This window comes from Aspergillus piperis, assembly GCF_003184755.1.
Source record: "Aspergillus piperis CBS 112811 unplaced genomic scaffold BO85scaffold_40, whole genome shotgun sequence".
NCBI lineage: Eukaryota > Fungi > Ascomycota > Eurotiomycetes > Eurotiales > Aspergillaceae > Aspergillus > Aspergillus piperis.
In genome coordinates this window covers 61,858-77,470 of record NW_020291630.1, presented here as the reverse complement: position 1 = coordinate 77,470, position 15,613 = coordinate 61,858, and the positions used below count along the sequence as shown (strand labels likewise).

At 48.4% G+C, this 15,613-nt stretch overlaps 8 protein-coding genes across 8 annotated transcripts; 6 read left to right on the top strand and 2 right to left on the bottom strand.

The window, feature by feature from the left end:
• The first annotated feature begins 855 nt into the window (after positions 1–855).
• Positions 856–2,364, top strand: BO85DRAFT_454572 (threonine aldolase GLY1). Its single transcript, XM_025661319.1, has 3 exons — positions 856–1,068; positions 1,141–2,094; positions 2,152–2,364. Exons 1-3 carry the CDS (start codon positions 987–989, stop codon positions 2,217–2,219), a joined length of 1,104 nt encoding a protein of 367 aa, XP_025509719.1. The 5' UTR covers positions 856–986; the 3' UTR covers positions 2,220–2,364.
• A 47-nt stretch (positions 2,365–2,411) lies between these two features.
• On the bottom strand, positions 2,412–3,221 carry BO85DRAFT_464475 (uncharacterized protein; the record flags this gene model as incomplete). Its single annotated transcript, XM_025661984.1, has 4 exons — positions 2,412–2,586; positions 2,751–2,893; positions 3,086–3,097; positions 3,132–3,221. 4 exons carry the CDS (start codon positions 3,219–3,221, stop codon positions 2,412–2,414), a joined length of 420 nt encoding a protein of 139 aa, XP_025509718.1.
• Positions 3,222–3,376: 155 nt separating this feature from the next.
• BO85DRAFT_493627 (serine/threonine-protein kinase) lies at positions 3,377–6,521 on the top strand (the record flags this gene model as incomplete). The annotated part of the gene is made up of 3 exons (XM_025663836.1): positions 3,377–4,267; positions 4,323–4,723; positions 4,772–6,521. 3 exons carry the CDS (start codon positions 3,377–3,379, stop codon positions 6,519–6,521), a joined length of 3,042 nt encoding a protein of 1,013 aa, XP_025509717.1.
• Positions 6,522–7,078: 557 nt separating this feature from the next.
• On the bottom strand, positions 7,079–7,609 carry BO85DRAFT_454569 (uncharacterized protein). The gene is made up of 3 exons (XM_025661318.1): positions 7,479–7,609; positions 7,354–7,403; positions 7,079–7,247 (listed from the first exon to the last, which is right to left on the bottom strand). The coding sequence occupies exons 1-3, from the start codon at positions 7,559–7,561 to the stop codon at positions 7,132–7,134; spliced, it is 249 nt and encodes an 82-aa protein (XP_025509716.1). The 5' UTR covers positions 7,562–7,609; the 3' UTR covers positions 7,079–7,131.
• A 1,909-nt stretch (positions 7,610–9,518) lies between these two features.
• Positions 9,519–10,366, top strand: BO85DRAFT_454568 (uncharacterized protein). The gene has a single exon (XM_025661317.1). It carries the CDS (start codon positions 9,599–9,601, stop codon positions 10,052–10,054), a length of 456 nt encoding a protein of 151 aa, XP_025509715.1. The 5' UTR covers positions 9,519–9,598; the 3' UTR covers positions 10,055–10,366.
• A 1,022-nt stretch (positions 10,367–11,388) lies between these two features.
• BO85DRAFT_344644 (uncharacterized protein) lies at positions 11,389–11,748 on the top strand (the record flags this gene model as incomplete). The annotated part of the gene is made up of 3 exons (XM_025655466.1): positions 11,389–11,473; positions 11,529–11,606; positions 11,714–11,748. Coding segments are annotated over 3 exons (198 nt in total), but the record flags the coding sequence as incomplete, so codon positions are not given.
• A 1,032-nt stretch (positions 11,749–12,780) lies between these two features.
• BO85DRAFT_239998 (putative alpha-1,6-mannosyltransferase subunit) lies at positions 12,781–14,664 on the top strand. The gene is made up of 3 exons (XM_025654831.1): positions 12,781–13,397; positions 13,453–13,738; positions 13,785–14,664. The coding sequence occupies exons 1-3, from the start codon at positions 12,962–12,964 to the stop codon at positions 14,446–14,448; spliced, it is 1,386 nt and encodes a 461-aa protein (XP_025509713.1). The 5' UTR covers positions 12,781–12,961; the 3' UTR covers positions 14,449–14,664.
• A 151-nt stretch (positions 14,665–14,815) lies between these two features.
• On the top strand, positions 14,816–15,498 carry BO85DRAFT_454566 (putative NADH-ubiquinone oxidoreductase 12 kda subunit). The gene is made up of 2 exons (XM_025661316.1): positions 14,816–15,171; positions 15,301–15,498. The coding sequence occupies exons 1-2, from the start codon at positions 14,946–14,948 to the stop codon at positions 15,393–15,395; spliced, it is 321 nt and encodes a 106-aa protein (XP_025509712.1). The 5' UTR covers positions 14,816–14,945; the 3' UTR covers positions 15,396–15,498.
• The last annotated feature ends 115 nt before the right edge of the window (positions 15,499–15,613 follow it).

The window sequence follows — 15,613 nt, the reverse complement described above, 5'->3', positions numbered from 1 at the left end:
TGAGACTTTAAACAAGGCTTCCAATCAACTTCTGTACTAAAACGCCTGTTTATTTCTTAGTGCTAAACTAACTACTACATGCAGGCTGCCAGATATCTACCAGCACACCTGTCACATCCTGACTCTTACGATTCCTTGTTTCTATCCCTCTCCTGCTCGTTATTTCTGACCCCGCCTTGGTCAGATCACAAATCTACTCGGACATCCCCCATCGGAGAAGTTAAATTTCCAGGAGAGTATGAACTATAAAAATTTTCACCTGCTGAAAACAAACTAGAAGTAGTCTTGACATGCGGGGTTTTTGGTTAGCCTTGTCATAGTTCATATGATTCTTTTACAATAGGCGCGTAGTATGTCGTCGCACCCCGAATTAAGTGGATGGATCGAAGTCTCTCTAAGATCCTTCGCCTACAGAAGATGTTGGAGTGGAACATGGCTTCGTGAAGCTTTGCTGAAGTTTGCAAATGGGTGAATGGAACTGTAAGGTCTGCTTGCGGAGACGTCAGGAATATCAAAACTGGAGGATGATGCAAATTGCTGAGCAACATGTTAGTTAACATCTAAGTTTATAGTCGCAGCCGCATCCATCAAGCTGTACTCCGTAGTGATGCTCAAGACGTGATAAGTCTACTAGAAACGCGCATATACTCCAATAATTAATCGTGAAAACGGAACTAGGCCGATTCCAGTATAAACCATGCACCGCCGGGGTCCATCTCATTGTCGAATCACATCATTCCGGAGAATCTCCTCCATTGTTCCTATCGGTGATTAGTCACTTTTTGCTTCCCCTCGGAATGTCCCCCGCATGCCCGTTAGAATAACAGCCAATTCGTTGCCGCCGCCTACTTGCTTCTTGCCTTGGCCCTGTTATCATTTCAGTTTGAGGCTCGATGGGATCCTTGGTCCGCTATTCTCTTCGATCCTTGTTTCCTCTAAGGCCATCCCTCCCAATTCCAAGATTCGCATACCGTTCCAGGATCGCCATGGCTAGCGTATCAACAGCTTCCAATGGGAGCAGACCCAGCACGTGGCAGGGTGCCGGTGCAGCTGAGTTTGACCTGAGAAGTGAGTATGACTCATAGCAGAAGAATGCTGCCGATGTGATGGGCGCTTTTGCTGAGAATCATGTGTCGTAAGGTGATACAATGACCAAGCCAACTCCGGCAATGCTCGAGGCTATCTGCCAGACCACACTTCTTGACGATGTCTTCGGTGAAGACCCAGTGACAAATGATCTTGAAGCTTATGTGGCAGAGCGTACTCAACATGAGAGCGCTCTCTTGGTCATGTCCGGCACGATGGGCAACCAGGTTGCCATCCGCACTCACCTGAAGGAACCTCCGTATTCTGTCCTGTGCGATCACCGGTCCCATATCATCTGCTACGAGGCTGGTGGAGTAAGCTCCCTTACGGGCGCCACGGTCATGCCCATTATCCCGAAGAACGGTGTCCACCTTACTCTGGAGGATATCAAGAAACATGCGGTACTCAGCGATAACATCCACTACTGTCCTACGAAGCTCATCAGTCTTGAGAACACGTTGGATGGACTGGTTATGCCACTTTCTGAGGCTCGTCGCATCACTGAATGGGCTCATCAAAATAATATCAAGGTCCATCTGGATGGTGCGAGACTTTGGGAAGCAGTGGTGTCCGGTGCTGGTAGTTTGCCTGACTACGCTACTTTATTCGACAGCGTGAGCCTATGTTTCTCGAAGGGCCTCGGTGCTCCCATTGGAAGTATTATCGTTGGCTCGAACGAGTTCATCAAGAAAGCTCGATGGTTTCGCAAGTCCATTGGTGGTGGTGTCCGTCAAGCTGGAGTCATCTCTGCAGCAGCCCGCGTCGCAGTTGAGGAGACATTTGGACCCGACCCCAACGGACAGCAAGGGAAGCTTCTAGGGTCTCATAAAAGAGCAAAGAAGGTTGCCGATATGTGGACTAGCCGTGGAGGCAAGCTATCCCACCCCGTAGAGACCAACATGGTGTGGTTGGACGTTGAGGGGTCGGGATTGGGGCCTGATGACCTGGCTGAGATTGGACGTGAAAAGGGTTTGAAGCTTGGAGGTAGTCGTATCGTCGTCCACTACCGTGAGTATCCCTTTGCCATGTGAACTATATTCTCATATTGATCTAACATGACTGCAGAGGTATCGGAAGAGTCCCTCTCTCGACTCGAGCAGGTGTTTGAGGCAGCTTTGAGCAAGAACGTTTGAGCGTAATTCTGACTAAAGTAAATCATAAGACAGTCGTTGAACAATAGCGCTAGTAGATTTAGGATATAGCATAGAACCGACCTGAATCACTAGGAAGTAAATCGATCTAAAGTCGAGTGTCACGCGTTGGATCCACGGAATCGTTAGATGCGGTGTGTCCCGCCCGCCTATGCAAGGCGCACTCTCATTGGCTCAGGTGCGGCCATCCGGGGTTCTGCCTTGTTGGTGCCTGGGGCTCTGCTGGACCTTCAAATTGAAGAGCTGCGGTTTATCACCCCAGCCTTGCTGCTGCATGTTTCTCGGACGACGACTCCTGTCGAACAGTCTCTTGTCTCGTCTCCGTCCCTGGCTCCACCTTTCAAGCTCCCTCTATTGCATCTCTTGAGCCTGGCAATGCAGTAGATAGTTGGTGGAGACTTTGCTAACTGTGTGAGTCTAACTTTCCGTTTCTCTGTGCACTGTTGTTTGTGACATGGGCATCCTTGACTAATACCAGGAACCTGCTATAGAAATACGCCCGGTGTCCCTCACAAAACCCCTTCGACGGATTCCCTTTTTGCTCCTTGCTTCAATGGTCCAACACTACGAATTCCTGAGCAGTTTAGGACCCAATCTGGTTGGCTTTCAAGCCTGGAGCTATCCATCACGACTGAGATACTTTGAGACCTCGCTGCCTATCGCTGGAAGGCACACTGTATAAAGTCTTGTTTGGTACATCTACTGGCCTCTTCTTGCCAGTTTATCATCGCATACACCAGGCCTTGGATAAGCTGGGTGTGATCTCGGGGTGCGCTCTCTAAAGTTGTTGGAACATCGCGCGGGCTGGTGCTGTTGTTTGGTTGCTCGCAAGGTAAGGTCATTCATACCTTCCTGCATTGCTGCAAGAATTATTCGAGCATACAAGCAATCAACTTCAATGCTAGCAAGGCTTATACCCCCGATAGGTCTATGATATGGAGTCCTGTTGATCATCGCCTTGGCTACGCAAAGTTCTATTCCCATTTCTCTACTTGAGTCCCGCACATATACCCTTCAGTGTTTGTCTTGTCAAATAGTCTGCTTTTGCATTTTTCTGTCTTTCTTTACTATATTCATACCTTTCCCGGCAGTCGCACTGTTCCTGTCAGCCCTCGACGTCATCATCAATATCCGTGCAGATGGAGGCGACCCAGGAGTCCACTCAGCCATGCACGGACCCTCGCCGCATGGGCTACAACAATTCGGCCCTCCACGAGGATGATCTGACGGACATTGTTTGTATCTTACACCCAAATTCACCTGCAGCCCATGACGCTGTAGCCGCAACTGCGCGCCACGCCCCGCAGCACATCCTACAAAGGGATGCGCTAGAATATGAATGTTCAGATACCGCAGCTTTGGACTTCGCTCTTAGACTGTCATCAGATGTGTATGACGCAAACACGGGCTTTTGCTTCGGACGGAACAGGGCTCGCTGCGATCTTCTCATTGCCGATGCTAACTCGAAACGTATTTCGAACACGCACTTCCGCATCTATCTTACGCAAGATGGGATCATAATGCTGGAGGACACCTCCACCAATGGAACGATCGTAGACAATTGCCGTCTTCGCAAGATTCAACGTGAGAAGAGCCGCATGCTAGTCAATGGTTCCGTCATTCAGGTGCCAAATGGGGAGGGGCAGTCTTCGGAGGAAGTCAGATTCATTGTGCGCCTGCCGTCCCGGGAAGGTTTTGTCATGCAGTACACTGAAAATATGCTTCGCTACTTCGAAAAGATCGAGACGCAAAGAGCAGGTGCAGCGCAACCCAGAGCTCGTACTACTCCCGCGCCCGCTCTGCAGATCGCTTCACCTAATACGTACGGCATGCACTGGTCTGGAGGTTCAATTTACAACGTGACGGGGCAAATAGGCAAGGGAGCCTTTGCAACGGTCTACAAACTCGCCACAAAGCAGCATGGTTCTGTATACGCAGCCAAAGAACTCGACAAGCGCCGCTGGATGAAAAATGGCATACTCGACAAGAAAGTTGACAATGAAATGCAGATCATGAAAGATCTGAAACATGTGAGTAACCTCAAATGAAATCCCTGACGCTCCTACTTATAACAATGCCTTTAAGCCCAATATTGTTCAATACGTCGACCATCACGAGCACGACAGATGGATATACATCATCATGGAGTATGTTCCCGGTGGAGAGCTGTCCACTTACTTGCAGTCGCATGGCAGGATCGCAGAGGCCCAGGTTAGGACCATGGCGCGACAGATTTTGCATGCACTCCACTATCTACACAAACGGAAGATCACGCATCGAGATATCAAGCCAGACAATATCTTGATTTCGTCTCTTGATCCCCTCCGAGTGAAATTGTCAGACTTTGGTCTTTCAAAAGTAGTTCAGGAAGAGACCTTTTTGAGGACCTTCTGTGGAACATTGCTGTACTGCGCCCCGGAAGTCTACCCCGAGTATGACACTTACCGACGTGGTGAGGTTCGGAAACGGCGCAGGCTGGGTGATCCGTAAGTTCCTGATAACATATGCCCTGCCGAAACTATACTGACCATCAGGCCTCCAAAAACATCCCCTTACGATCAATCCGTTGACATGTGGTCGCTTGGAGCCGTTCTCTTCCATCTTCTTTCGGGTGTCCCCCCTTTCGCTCCTCGAGGAGATGATCGTGGTGCTCAGATGCTGCGAATCATCATGACTGAGGATGCCGATTATAGTGAACTCCGCAAGGCAGCCGTCTCAGAGGATGGAATAGATTTTGTCGCTCGACTTTTAAATCGTGACCCCCAGTCTCGCCCGAATGAACGAGAATGTTTCAGGCACCCGTGGATTGCAGGAGTTGCGGACATTGATGATTATGATGACGAGGACTTGTTTCTGGGTGTCCCGGATGAGCTTTCTGACATAGGCGAGGATCTCGAGGACGAAATAGACGCATCTCAGCTGTCTTTGAATGATAAGCCGGCAGCAGAAGTCGCTGCTGAGGAGGAGGACGAATTGGCCCAGGCCAAGAAAATCAAGCTTGAATATCCGCCGGAGGAAATCCGCTATCCATCGCTGCCCAGTTTCGACAGTTTCTCGGCTCTTCAACCAGTTTCCCAGTCAACTCCAAAACGACTTTTCGGTGAGATTACGCCATCGATACTTCGCAGTTCTCACGCGTTGGGCGACAAGGTTGATGCATTTGAGGGTGACGACTTTGGCCTCCATGACTTCGTTTCTTCCACTGGTGAGTCGATTATCAGCGACGGCAACAGCCTGAACTCCATCCTCTCCCTGCCGGAAAACCCCGTCGCGGGGTCTGCACCTAGCTTAATGGGAGCTGAGAACCTTGTTGGGCAGCTGAACATGAACTCGTCGCACCCTGGCTTGAACAACATTCCCCGTCACGCCGAGGTGCCGGGGCCGCAAACTAGCGTGGCCGCAGAAGTCCCGAAGGACAAGGCCCCAGAGGCGCCCCCGCAGACTACTATCGATGATGAAACCCCGAAGGCTTCGAAATTCAACCGGCGGATTGAACTCCCCATACCTGATACTGCCAGTGAGCGTTCTAGTCCCGAAACGACAGCGGGAAAGACCAACGATGGGCATGCTGAGCCCGACGCTGCTCCTGAAGAGGTGTTCGACATTGAGTTGGCGAATACTATCGATGCCAAAACCGGACAGCGACTTCCTGACTTGCCGAAGAGGGAAGACAATGAGCCTTCCCTACAGCCTGCGTCCGATCTGACTCCAGGCCCAATTATCAATACCGTGACGCAGTTTAGCAAATCACGCCCCCTCCTTGGAAAGCTGACCACTCTCCCCGGGTCCATCTTTGAGCTCACTATTCCGCTGGAAGCTCGGATGACATCCTGGGGTCGCGGCCCCCAAGCAACCGTATGCTATCCCGAGCCAATGGATACACGGATACCTGCGTATGCATTGGAAGTTACCTTCTGGGCACCAGCCATCGAAACCAAGATTGCCGCTGGACACGATTGGATGACGGTCCCCGGCGTGATGGCTATTCTCTCGACCAAAACCCGAAAGTGTATCTGGGTCAATGGAACTGAGCTGCGGCGTGGGCCTGAGAACGACAATGGCGGAGAAGGCTTCCATTTCGGCAAACTGTATACCGGCGATGTCATTACCGTCTATCAGCATCGGAACAAGTATTTGAAGTTCGCGTGCGAATTTTACCATGGAGAAAGTGCTCGCTCACGTCCCGATGAGGAGAAAGGCTTCACCGTGCGCAAAGTCTTGATGCCCAAGGAGAAGGCTGCCAACCGACAACCTGCGCGGAAAATACCGCATGGGAAGAAGTAGGCGTCGATAGGGTGGCACTTGGTTCGCTGACTGAGTTGGAAATGGCTATGAGGTATGGTGTAATGTCCCTGGTGTGGTTTGGAGTTGTATGTATCTCTTATGTAGGGGTTGCATCATCGTTTGGTCTTGGGGGAACAAATGGGGTGGCTCAGTATTGATTTTGGCGTTTGTGCATATACATAATGATCTGGATAAGATAGGGGGACAAAAAAGGAAAAAAGACTACTCTCGTCAACGCATGTACGATCATCAATTGCATGGATATTTATCAATAGATACCACTGTCTTTTACGGCTCACCTAGGCTACGTCTGAGACGGGCCACTATAGATACATGAACGTATTTCCAGGGTCCTACACAGTGCTGTCGATACCTTCGTACATTATTATTTCCTTGCTCAGGGGCAAGTAGTAAGTAAAAGGCTGCTGCTACTTTGGCTAGAATTAGATAGCACCCGCGCGCTCTGATAGTCAGGAAGAGCAATTGTATTTGAGACAGGTCTTTGCTATATACATTCAAACTCTGTCAGGCTAAAAATATTCTTTATTTTAGTCAGTCTGTACTTTATCCCTAGGAGGCACAATGGCGAAATACAATCGGCCCTTTCATCTCATCCTTCTGTTCTCAGGCGTAGGCCACCGCGTATCATATTCTTTGGACAACCGCCAGGAATAGCATTCCCAGGAGGGTCGCACGAGTTATGTATGCCCTCGAAGTAACAGACACCTGATATGTGATATAGAAGAGATAAGTTAAGCCGAGTCTCCCAGGGATGGTAGAGTAAAGAGCGAGAGATGTGGGAGAAAAAAAAAAAAAAAAAAAAAAGACACACCGTTTCTTTGACAATAACAGTAGTTGCCGATATTGTGTTGAGGATCTGCGCTACAACAAAGTTAGGGTGCACTTCGAAGTGATCAAACAAGATGTCTGGAATGAAGACAGAAAAAGAGGACCTACTGATTATAGCAAGGTCCAATACCGGTAGCCCCAGCAGCTCCCATGAACAGAAGAGCAACGATGGTGTTCGTCCAGGGTCTCATTTCGTTTTTTTTTTCTGGGTGGATTCGATTCGTATGTGAGGGAGCACGCTGAATGAGGGTAACTTGAGAGAGAGAAAAAAGTCTTGATCAGATGCACTGAATCACCAGTTCTTATTCTTGTTGAACCCTAGCCTGAATCTATCCAGTGTTACTCTGACTGCAGTAAACATGTACCAGGTTTATTAGTTTTCAGGACCTGGGATGTACTATATCGGCGCTACAATTACGTACCTGAGTGGACGTCTAGGTTACACGAGTCAAATCTTTGTATAGCTATGAGGTGAGACAAGTAACTATGTACTAGTCATACACTACATGGATTATTGCTTCTATCCTCAAGGTTTGATCCTGATCATGGCCTGGCACCTAGAGGCCTGTTCATTTTGCATATCGGGCAAAGCTTGAACCAACGAATGCAACGCTGACTGCAGTAACGAGTGCGGACATGGTGCTACCTTGTGGCACTATAATATTGCTTTACATGCAGGCATTTGGCCAGAAGCACTGTGAGCCCACTAGCCATCTTAGGTAGGTCGATACTGGCCCTGTGGTGACTGAGGGATGTGAAAAGTGACAAGATGATCGGACAGTCAATCCAATACTTTGAGGATAGTTTCATAGTATAGAGGCCAGGTCCGCTTGTTGCGTATGGATTGAAGCTAAGTGAGAGTCGACGAATCCAGGAGACGAGTACCTATAAACTAAGGCCACAAGTGACGATCTATATCTGACCTTACTATCTGCTTCCTGTGAGACATTCCCGTTCCGGTTGCTCTCCAGTGTATCACTCTGCTTTGAATATCTGTCCTGTCCGGACAATGTTTCATAACGCATTGTTCACACATGAGCTGCCAGTCAAGATTTCAAGGAGTCTGTCTTTATCAACTACTAGATCTTCATATGTTAATGTGGCACTTATATGATAGGTCTACACTTGCTCGACGATCCTCGTCCTATCTACTTGCCTTAGCACGTTAGCTCACCCATCTCGAACATTTTCGATACCCAGTGATTTTGGAAGATACTAATGTTGGTTAATGCGATGACGGTGCACTGATCTGCAAATAATCTATACTCCACTTGGAAGGTTGTGTCCAACGTTTTCAGCTACTCCGGACATAGGACCTTTTACATGCGTAACGTTCCATGCAGCTATAGAAGAGACACCAAGGATTGATACCAGTTGTTTCATCTCCTGAGAAATGGCGCCTTGCTAGGATGAATTCTACGTTCAATCACAGGTTCAGAATAGACAGTGTCCATATTTCTATCAGCCACAGTCATCGCATCCGCAAGACCAGCAGTAGAAGCGCCGCAGGATTGTGTCTCTTCAGAGGCAGATGTTGGAGAGTCTAATACTGTTCACCTTCGTACCGATGAGAGCGATGCCAAAATTCCGACTTATCAGTTCGGTGTAAGTTGCAACCGAAGCGGTTACCGTAAAAGCGTTCTAACTCGCAATATGGTGATTAGTTTTGCTCGTCTACTCTTCAGGATTGCTTCTTGTGTGTAAATGGAGTATTACGCCGTACCAGCTGTTATTCACACCGAGTATGTATATTCTATGCTTGAAATTTTTTTATTCAAATGACTCTTTGAAGGAAATTGACTTTGCTATCCTTAGTGCACACATACGAATAATGCCTGTAGCCACTCACTTCTCACTACTGAAACTGTTTGTTCCTAGATTTGGGCAGGAAATAGTCATCTAATCTGGGAACTTGACTGAGGAATAGGACGTAGCTAAGGCGCATCAATCAGAGTAACTCGGTATTACACCACATAGTCCTCTGAATACAACTTTGCTAAATCCAAGTGGCCATATTCCGTATGGTATAATTACTACCAGTAAGTTACTGTAAGCGTTTTGCTAATTAGTGCAAGGGTAAAGTGCAAGGATATCTCAGCGGATAAAAGCAACACCACCACCTCCTTTCTCAATATACATCGTCTTGATCATCAATTATCATTCCGCCAGCCTATCCAACTTGGACCCTATTTCAGTCCAATCTCTACAATTCACAAAGCGGCTAAACGATGTCAGAGGCAGATGAAAACACTCCCCTGCCTGGTACTAGCCAAACTCTCCCCATTGCTCTCAACGCAATATCGGATGCAAATGAGCCTCACACTATCGACCCGTCGAGCCTGACACCCTACGAGAAGAAATTCTACGACTTCTTATACTCCCAAGGATGGGCCCATACACAATGTTCGTGTTTCATCGCCCAGATCAAGCAGATGAAAGAAGCCATCTCACACCATTTCTACTCGCAAGGTTGTAACACCGCCCAAGTGCAGTGTCTTCACGAGCAGTGTGAGATGGAACTTCCAGAGCATTTCCCAGCTCCTGGAGGTGATGCCGAGGAACAAGATCTGCAGATGCAGCTGAGACTCAATGAGGAAATGAATCGTCGAAGGGCGATTGGCGAGCGCATGTACTCTTCCACAGGTACCGTGGATAGGGAGATTGATGAGGAGAGAAGGGCTTAAGTGGGATTCGCTTAGAGATTTGTGGTTTGTATGTACTTTGATATTTGCTCGGTCGGCACGTCAACTCCGTCGATTGCTCTGCGAAGAGAAGGCCCAGCAGGAACATATGTGGGCTGAGAACAAGAAAAAGGTTGAATATATATGCGAGGGGTAGTTTAAATGTAATGCAATGTGGCTCAGTCTGAGGATTGCGGAGGAAGCTAATCTGATTTTCCAATATATATATATACCTATCTAAGATGGCTAGCAGATGATATGTAGTGAAGCTGCAAGATTAGACTGAGTTCAATGAATTGACGAATTGTGCTGAAACTTATATTTAGTAGTGCTGTTATGGGTCTCTCCTTGTCTATACAGTTGGTTTAGGTTACTAAGTAGCTATGTGAGTCACAAGATAAACACACGCTGTCGTAGTGGCTACAGGCATATAGCCATGCGGCGATGAAAAGATCATCTATACTCAACCTATTTGGCAGTTCATTTATTTCCCGATCTCATCGGAAGTTTATCTACTCTAAATTTCTACTCGGAATACTTTCTTGAAGATATTTAAAAATCCCTTGCACAAAATACCGGGAAGCCATCTTTTGCTCGCTACTGCGTTGCGGATGGGAATGAAGTTAAGGAAAGTGGGATTGATATATCCAAAATCTTGCAAAGGCACAATGGATCTGTCGGCTTCGAATTACTATAAAGAGAATCCACCGGAAAGGATAGAAAATTCTTAGATAGCGTGACTTATCTATCACTTTTTTGGCCTAACCCGGTTAAGGTTGACTAAGGTGTCTTTGAAGTAATCTCAGATGTTAATTATCTCGTCCAAGTTGCCAGTTGCTGAACATAGTACTCTAACGGATGTTCATTGTCTATGAGAATAGACCGCATCACAGCACCATGTAATTGGACGTCTTCAATTTTTGACTAAGTCCGTAAGATTAGTGTTGTATCAACTATATTTAGTGGTCTCTCTATCAGGACAGCAACTGTTGTTGGTTGACTGGTAGTCTGTTTGAAGAACAACAAGCCATCAGATGAGGTTACTTCGCAACGAAGAATGAAAAACTTTTGATATTCTGAAACCATAATGTCATTCGTTATGCTAAACGATCTGAACATAGATAGAATGACTCCTATTTAAAATCAATCATTAATTGCCATGTACAGCTGGCTTAAAAGGAGACGAGCTTCTGTGTAAAGAGCACCCATTCATAATAAACCCTCAAAAAATAGTCATTTCCAGCGTCCTTGTCAAACAGCAGCGCGGTGGGCAATATGCTGCAAAACGGTAAAGCTGAAGGTTAGGAAACGTGACTGAGTGCCTAGTTGTGTATGGAAACAAGGGTTTGCGTCAGTGGCTGCAAATTGACAGCCAAAAACAGCAGGCCTTTAGCATTCTCAAAATACATTTGTTGATAAAGTGTAGCTCGTATAATATCTAGGAACTACCTGCGAAGAGACTAGCAGCGACCCTCAGGGTCTGGAATCAACTGGGTCCGTGAAGCCTGTACCTCTCGGCAACGATACGAAGGGCAGTTCCCTGGTTCACAAGGTGGTATCTATTCACATTGAATAGGCGACGCCGGAAGCAGCCAGGTCAAACAGGTTTAAGAAACACATTATTTGGATATTGTCAAAGATCACGAATCATGAACTCACGAGGTTTCCCAATGCGTCGAAAAGCCACGAAGGAAGCCAAAGCAACACCAGCACCACATGTGACCCTGACCGCTAAAGTTGAAAGACCGAGTGGGTCTCACTCTTTTTCCATGTGGATCTTGGAGATTAGTTTCTTCCTGCTAGTCTGGCTTCTCTCGGATTTCTAGCAGTTCTTCCATCTTCTCCGACCTGGAACATAGCTTGAATGTGTTCCACTGCTAGATGCTTCTTTTGTCGCATTAGGGAGTCTGACGGATGTGAGACAACCGTCTCTCGAGCCAGGGTGGCCAACTCACTACTTACTCGCAAGTAACCTTCGAAATGAGCAGCTCCTCTCAACAAATTGCCAGGCTCCAACCGTTCGTTTCGGCGTCTGCGCGAGAAGCTCAAGCGAGGGGGCGGGGCTGTTACTAGGATTTAATTAAATTAATCTGCTTTTTGCAGTTTAATCTCCTTCCTCCCCACCACCAACGAATGATGCTCTCTCGGAGCACCTCAATCTCTCTCTCACACACACGAGATGACAATGTCCGACGCATTGGGTGGTCATCCTAATAGCCATGGCTCGGGTTCTATCCATGGTCCTCGCGCGGAATGTCTTACTTGATAAGGGGAGTAGGGAGAGGAGGGAGTTGTGCCCTCATCGCTGCCTCATGGGGGTTGTTGACCCTTGGATCCCTCCCATTCCTTCCATTCTTCAACCAGTTCTCCGGGGCACCCCCTAGCGCGCCCTTGGAACTGTACCGTTAACCTGACAAGTGGCCCTCGAAGAGAAAAAGTCCCCAAACGAAAGCGGACAGACCCGTTCGCGGATGGGTTCCTCTGTTCCTGGATTATTGTTTCGGCCTTTTTTGGCGACTTGGTGATCCAGTTTTTATCAACGACCATGTCATACTATTCCTCTTCCGTCGTTTCGAGCTGGTGACTCCTGAACCGAAGAGTAATTTTACTTTAATTTCTAGCTCTCTTTGATTTTTCTGGTTCGATAGCGATCTGTTACTTCATTAACGTATCTCCTACACCTCCGCTCCAAAACCTCATCCTTTTCCTTTCTGCTGCGCTCTTGTTTCCCCTCCCAAGTTGCGGGCGCCTGTTTCAAAGAAAGACATATCCCATTGACCTCCTCCACCGCGGCCCTCTGCCGAGCACGAACTCCCCAATCACGCCCGTCGGTGGCTGCTCCGCGGGCCGTTGTGCTCGCCCGCCATTGCCCTTCCTGCCGGCATCCCTGTCGGTCCCGACTCCCCGCTCATGTCGTTGTCACGATCACCCTCTCCCCACCCCGCGGGAGCAGGATGGTCTAGTCCTGGACTCACCTCGCCCAGTGGCCCGACGACGCCTCACAATGGCTTCCTGTCGCCAAATCCTATAGGTGCCAGTGGCATCTCCTGGGCCGCCGCCAAAGCGAAGAGCGACGAGGTACGAGGCTACCCGTCCTTTTCAACGAAGAACAGCGGATTCTTCTCGCGTTCAAGACGCCAGCTCTCCGCCACTTTGCCGCGCTTTCGTTTAGGCTCAGGGTCTCCGAATGGCTATGTCGATAAGGATGAGTTTGGTCGGGGGCGGCCTCTCTCTCCAGCTACGGGCTGGCGCTTGGGATTTGGCAGGTCAGTTCTGCGGCGCAGACGATCGCGCTTGCTCGTGGCGCTGATCTTTCTTTTGCTGGGCTATATATTTTTCGGAGCGTGTAAGTGAATCGCATACGTGTGGACAGATGTCCACCGGTGGCTAATTTATTGCAGCTCTTCTTCAGAAATATCGGCGCTCTCCGCTAGGCGGTGGGCGCAAGTTCGTGATCATACTAGAATCTAACATAGAGGGTGGCGTGATGGAGTGGAAGGGAGCGCGCGAATGGGCGATCGAGCGCAATAGCGTGTGGAACAAGAAGAATTATGTTGAGCGATGGGGCTACGAATTGGAAACCGTCAACATGTTGGCGAAGAAGCGGTATTCCCACGAATGGCGCGAGAGCTGGGAGAAGGTGGACCTTATCCGGGAGACGATGCGAAAGCACCCTGATGCTGAATGGTATGTTTGCCGTATTCATTTCCGTGATCGTCACTGACATGTGCAGGTTTTGGTGGTTGGACCTCAGCACTTGGATCATGGAATACTCTTACTCGTTACAGGACCATATATTCGACCGCTTGGATGAAATTATCTACCGGGACATCAATGTCTACAATCCGTTGAATATCAGCCATCCGCCGGACGACGCTTACCTGGACGAGGTGTCTCGTTCGCCAACCGGAGACGGGGATCCATCATCGGTACATATGCTATTGTCGCAGGACTGTGGGGGCTTCAACCTCGGCTCTTTCTTCATTCGGCGCTCCCTCTGGGCCGACCGCCTGCTGGACGCGTGGTGGGACCCAGTCATGTATGAACAGAAACATATGGAGTGGGAGCACAAGGAGCAGGATGCGATGGAATATCTGTATGCGACACAGCCGTGGGTTCGCAGCCACGTTGGCTTCCTTCCCCAGCGATATATCAACTCGTACCCCCAGGGGGCATGTGGAGACGAGAATGACCCGAATGTTCACTACCAGGAAGATGAAAGAGACTTCCTGGTCAACATGGCCGGGTGCCAGTATGGACGCGACTGCTGGGCCGAGATGTACCAGTACCGTGAGATCAGCAATCAGCTGAACCTGACATGGTGGGAGCGGATGAAGGACAAGTTGAACGGCCTTTACGAGAAGCTTTTCCCTGGCGAGGAGCAGCAAGTTGAATAGTCGTTGCTGGATACGACATTTGCTTTGCTTTGATGTTTACTGCAGATGATGACTGGTCTGAGAAATGACCATGTAAAATGCGGACTAATAATGACCTGTGACGGCGTATGGATGGGTGTGATGTTTGCTGATTTGATGTATTTGGCGAGGCGTTTGGTGTTAGCGATAGTTATCTAGACTTAGTAGCTCATCTATGGCCTTTTACTGTACTCTCCACCGACTCCTAACCACAAATAAACAAGTATACAACCGTAATTGCAGTGGCACAACCACCCACTCACAACCCAGCTGACTAATAATTCACAAGAGCACGTGACCAGCGCAGCACATCCGACCGCCCACACCCCCAACCAATCAAACCACCGCAATTGGAACTCTCGCGACCTCCGGAATCGAACTTGATACAACTCGACCTCCGAATAACCGGACTACTTACTGTTCACCTCTCTACCTCCCTCCATCCTACCTCCGTCTCAAACCATAAGAAAATCTGCAAAATGCCCACCCCGGAATCCGCCTCCTTCCTGGCCAAAAAGCCCACGGTGCCGCCTACCTACGAGGGCGTCGACTTCGAAGACAACGTTGCTGTCCACAACGCCCGCGACGCCATTATCCGTGAACAATGGGTCCGCAGTATGATGTCTCGTCTGGTCGGAGAGGAATTGGGCAAATGTTATGCTCGTGAGGGTGTGAATCATTTGGAGAAGTGTGGGGTTTTGAGGGGTGAGTTTATACCTATCCTTTATCCCTCTTTCTTTCTTTCTTCTATTCCTTTTCTTTTTGGAAGGATGGGGGAATGGTGATGGTGATTATGGGGATGAATATATGCTAATGTGGGTATGGGGCATACAGAGAAGTACTTTGAGTTGCTGGGCGAGCGCAAGATTAAGGGTTACTTGTTCCAGGAGAAGAATTACTTTGCTGGGGAGGGAAATAAGTCTGCTTAGGTTTGAGGGTTGACATTGGATTGGGGAATGGGATGGGTTGAATTGGTTTCTGTGTTATGTTATGTGATATACAATATATGCATTGTGGTTTTTTTCTTTCCTACTTTTATATTTGACTTCGTCTGGGTTTGGGTTTGAGTTGTGGGGAGTTGTGATTGTATGATATGTTTTGAGATGGGTGGGTATAACTCTGTTATGGTTTATACGGGTTGCTGTGT

What these genes read in the sequence shown, in the direction of transcription:
- BO85DRAFT_454566 (XM_025661316.1), top strand. Translation starts at nt 14,946, where the DNA reads ATGCCCACCCCGGAATCCGCCTCCTTCCTGGCCAAAAAGCCCACGGTG. An exon ending in GAAGTGTGGGGTTTTGAGGG is followed by an intron (nt 15,172 to 15,300) that starts GTGAGTTTATAC and finishes TGGGGCATACAG; the next exon opens with AGAAGTACTTTGAGTTGCTG.
- BO85DRAFT_454572 (XM_025661319.1), top strand. Translation starts at nt 987, where the DNA reads ATGGCTAGCGTATCAACAGCTTCCAATGGGAGCAGACCCAGCACGTGG. An exon ending in AGCTGAGTTTGACCTGAGAA is followed by an intron (nt 1,069 to 1,140) that starts GTGAGTATGACT and finishes ATGTGTCGTAAG; the next exon opens with GTGATACAATGACCAAGCCA. An exon ending in TCGTATCGTCGTCCACTACC is followed by an intron (nt 2,095 to 2,151) that starts GTGAGTATCCCT and finishes ACATGACTGCAG; the next exon opens with AGGTATCGGAAGAGTCCCTC.
- BO85DRAFT_454569 (XM_025661318.1), bottom strand. Translation starts at nt 7,561, where the DNA reads ATGAGACCCTGGACGAACACCATCGTTGCTCTTCTGTTCATGGGAGCT. An exon ending in ATTGGACCTTGCTATAATCA is followed by an intron (nt 7,404 to 7,478) that starts GTAGGTCCTCTT and finishes ACTTTGTTGTAG; the next exon opens with CGCAGATCCTCAACACAATA. An exon ending in CTGTTATTGTCAAAGAAACG is followed by an intron (nt 7,248 to 7,353) that starts GTGTGTCTTTTT and finishes ATCACATATCAG; the next exon opens with GTGTCTGTTACTTCGAGGGC.
- BO85DRAFT_239998 (XM_025654831.1), top strand. Translation starts at nt 12,962, where the DNA reads ATGTCGTTGTCACGATCACCCTCTCCCCACCCCGCGGGAGCAGGATGG. An exon ending in CTATATATTTTTCGGAGCGT is followed by an intron (nt 13,398 to 13,452) that starts GTAAGTGAATCG and finishes AATTTATTGCAG; the next exon opens with CTCTTCTTCAGAAATATCGG. An exon ending in AAGCACCCTGATGCTGAATG is followed by an intron (nt 13,739 to 13,784) that starts GTATGTTTGCCG and finishes TGACATGTGCAG; the next exon opens with GTTTTGGTGGTTGGACCTCA.
- BO85DRAFT_454568 (XM_025661317.1), top strand. Translation starts at nt 9,599, where the DNA reads ATGTCAGAGGCAGATGAAAACACTCCCCTGCCTGGTACTAGCCAAACT.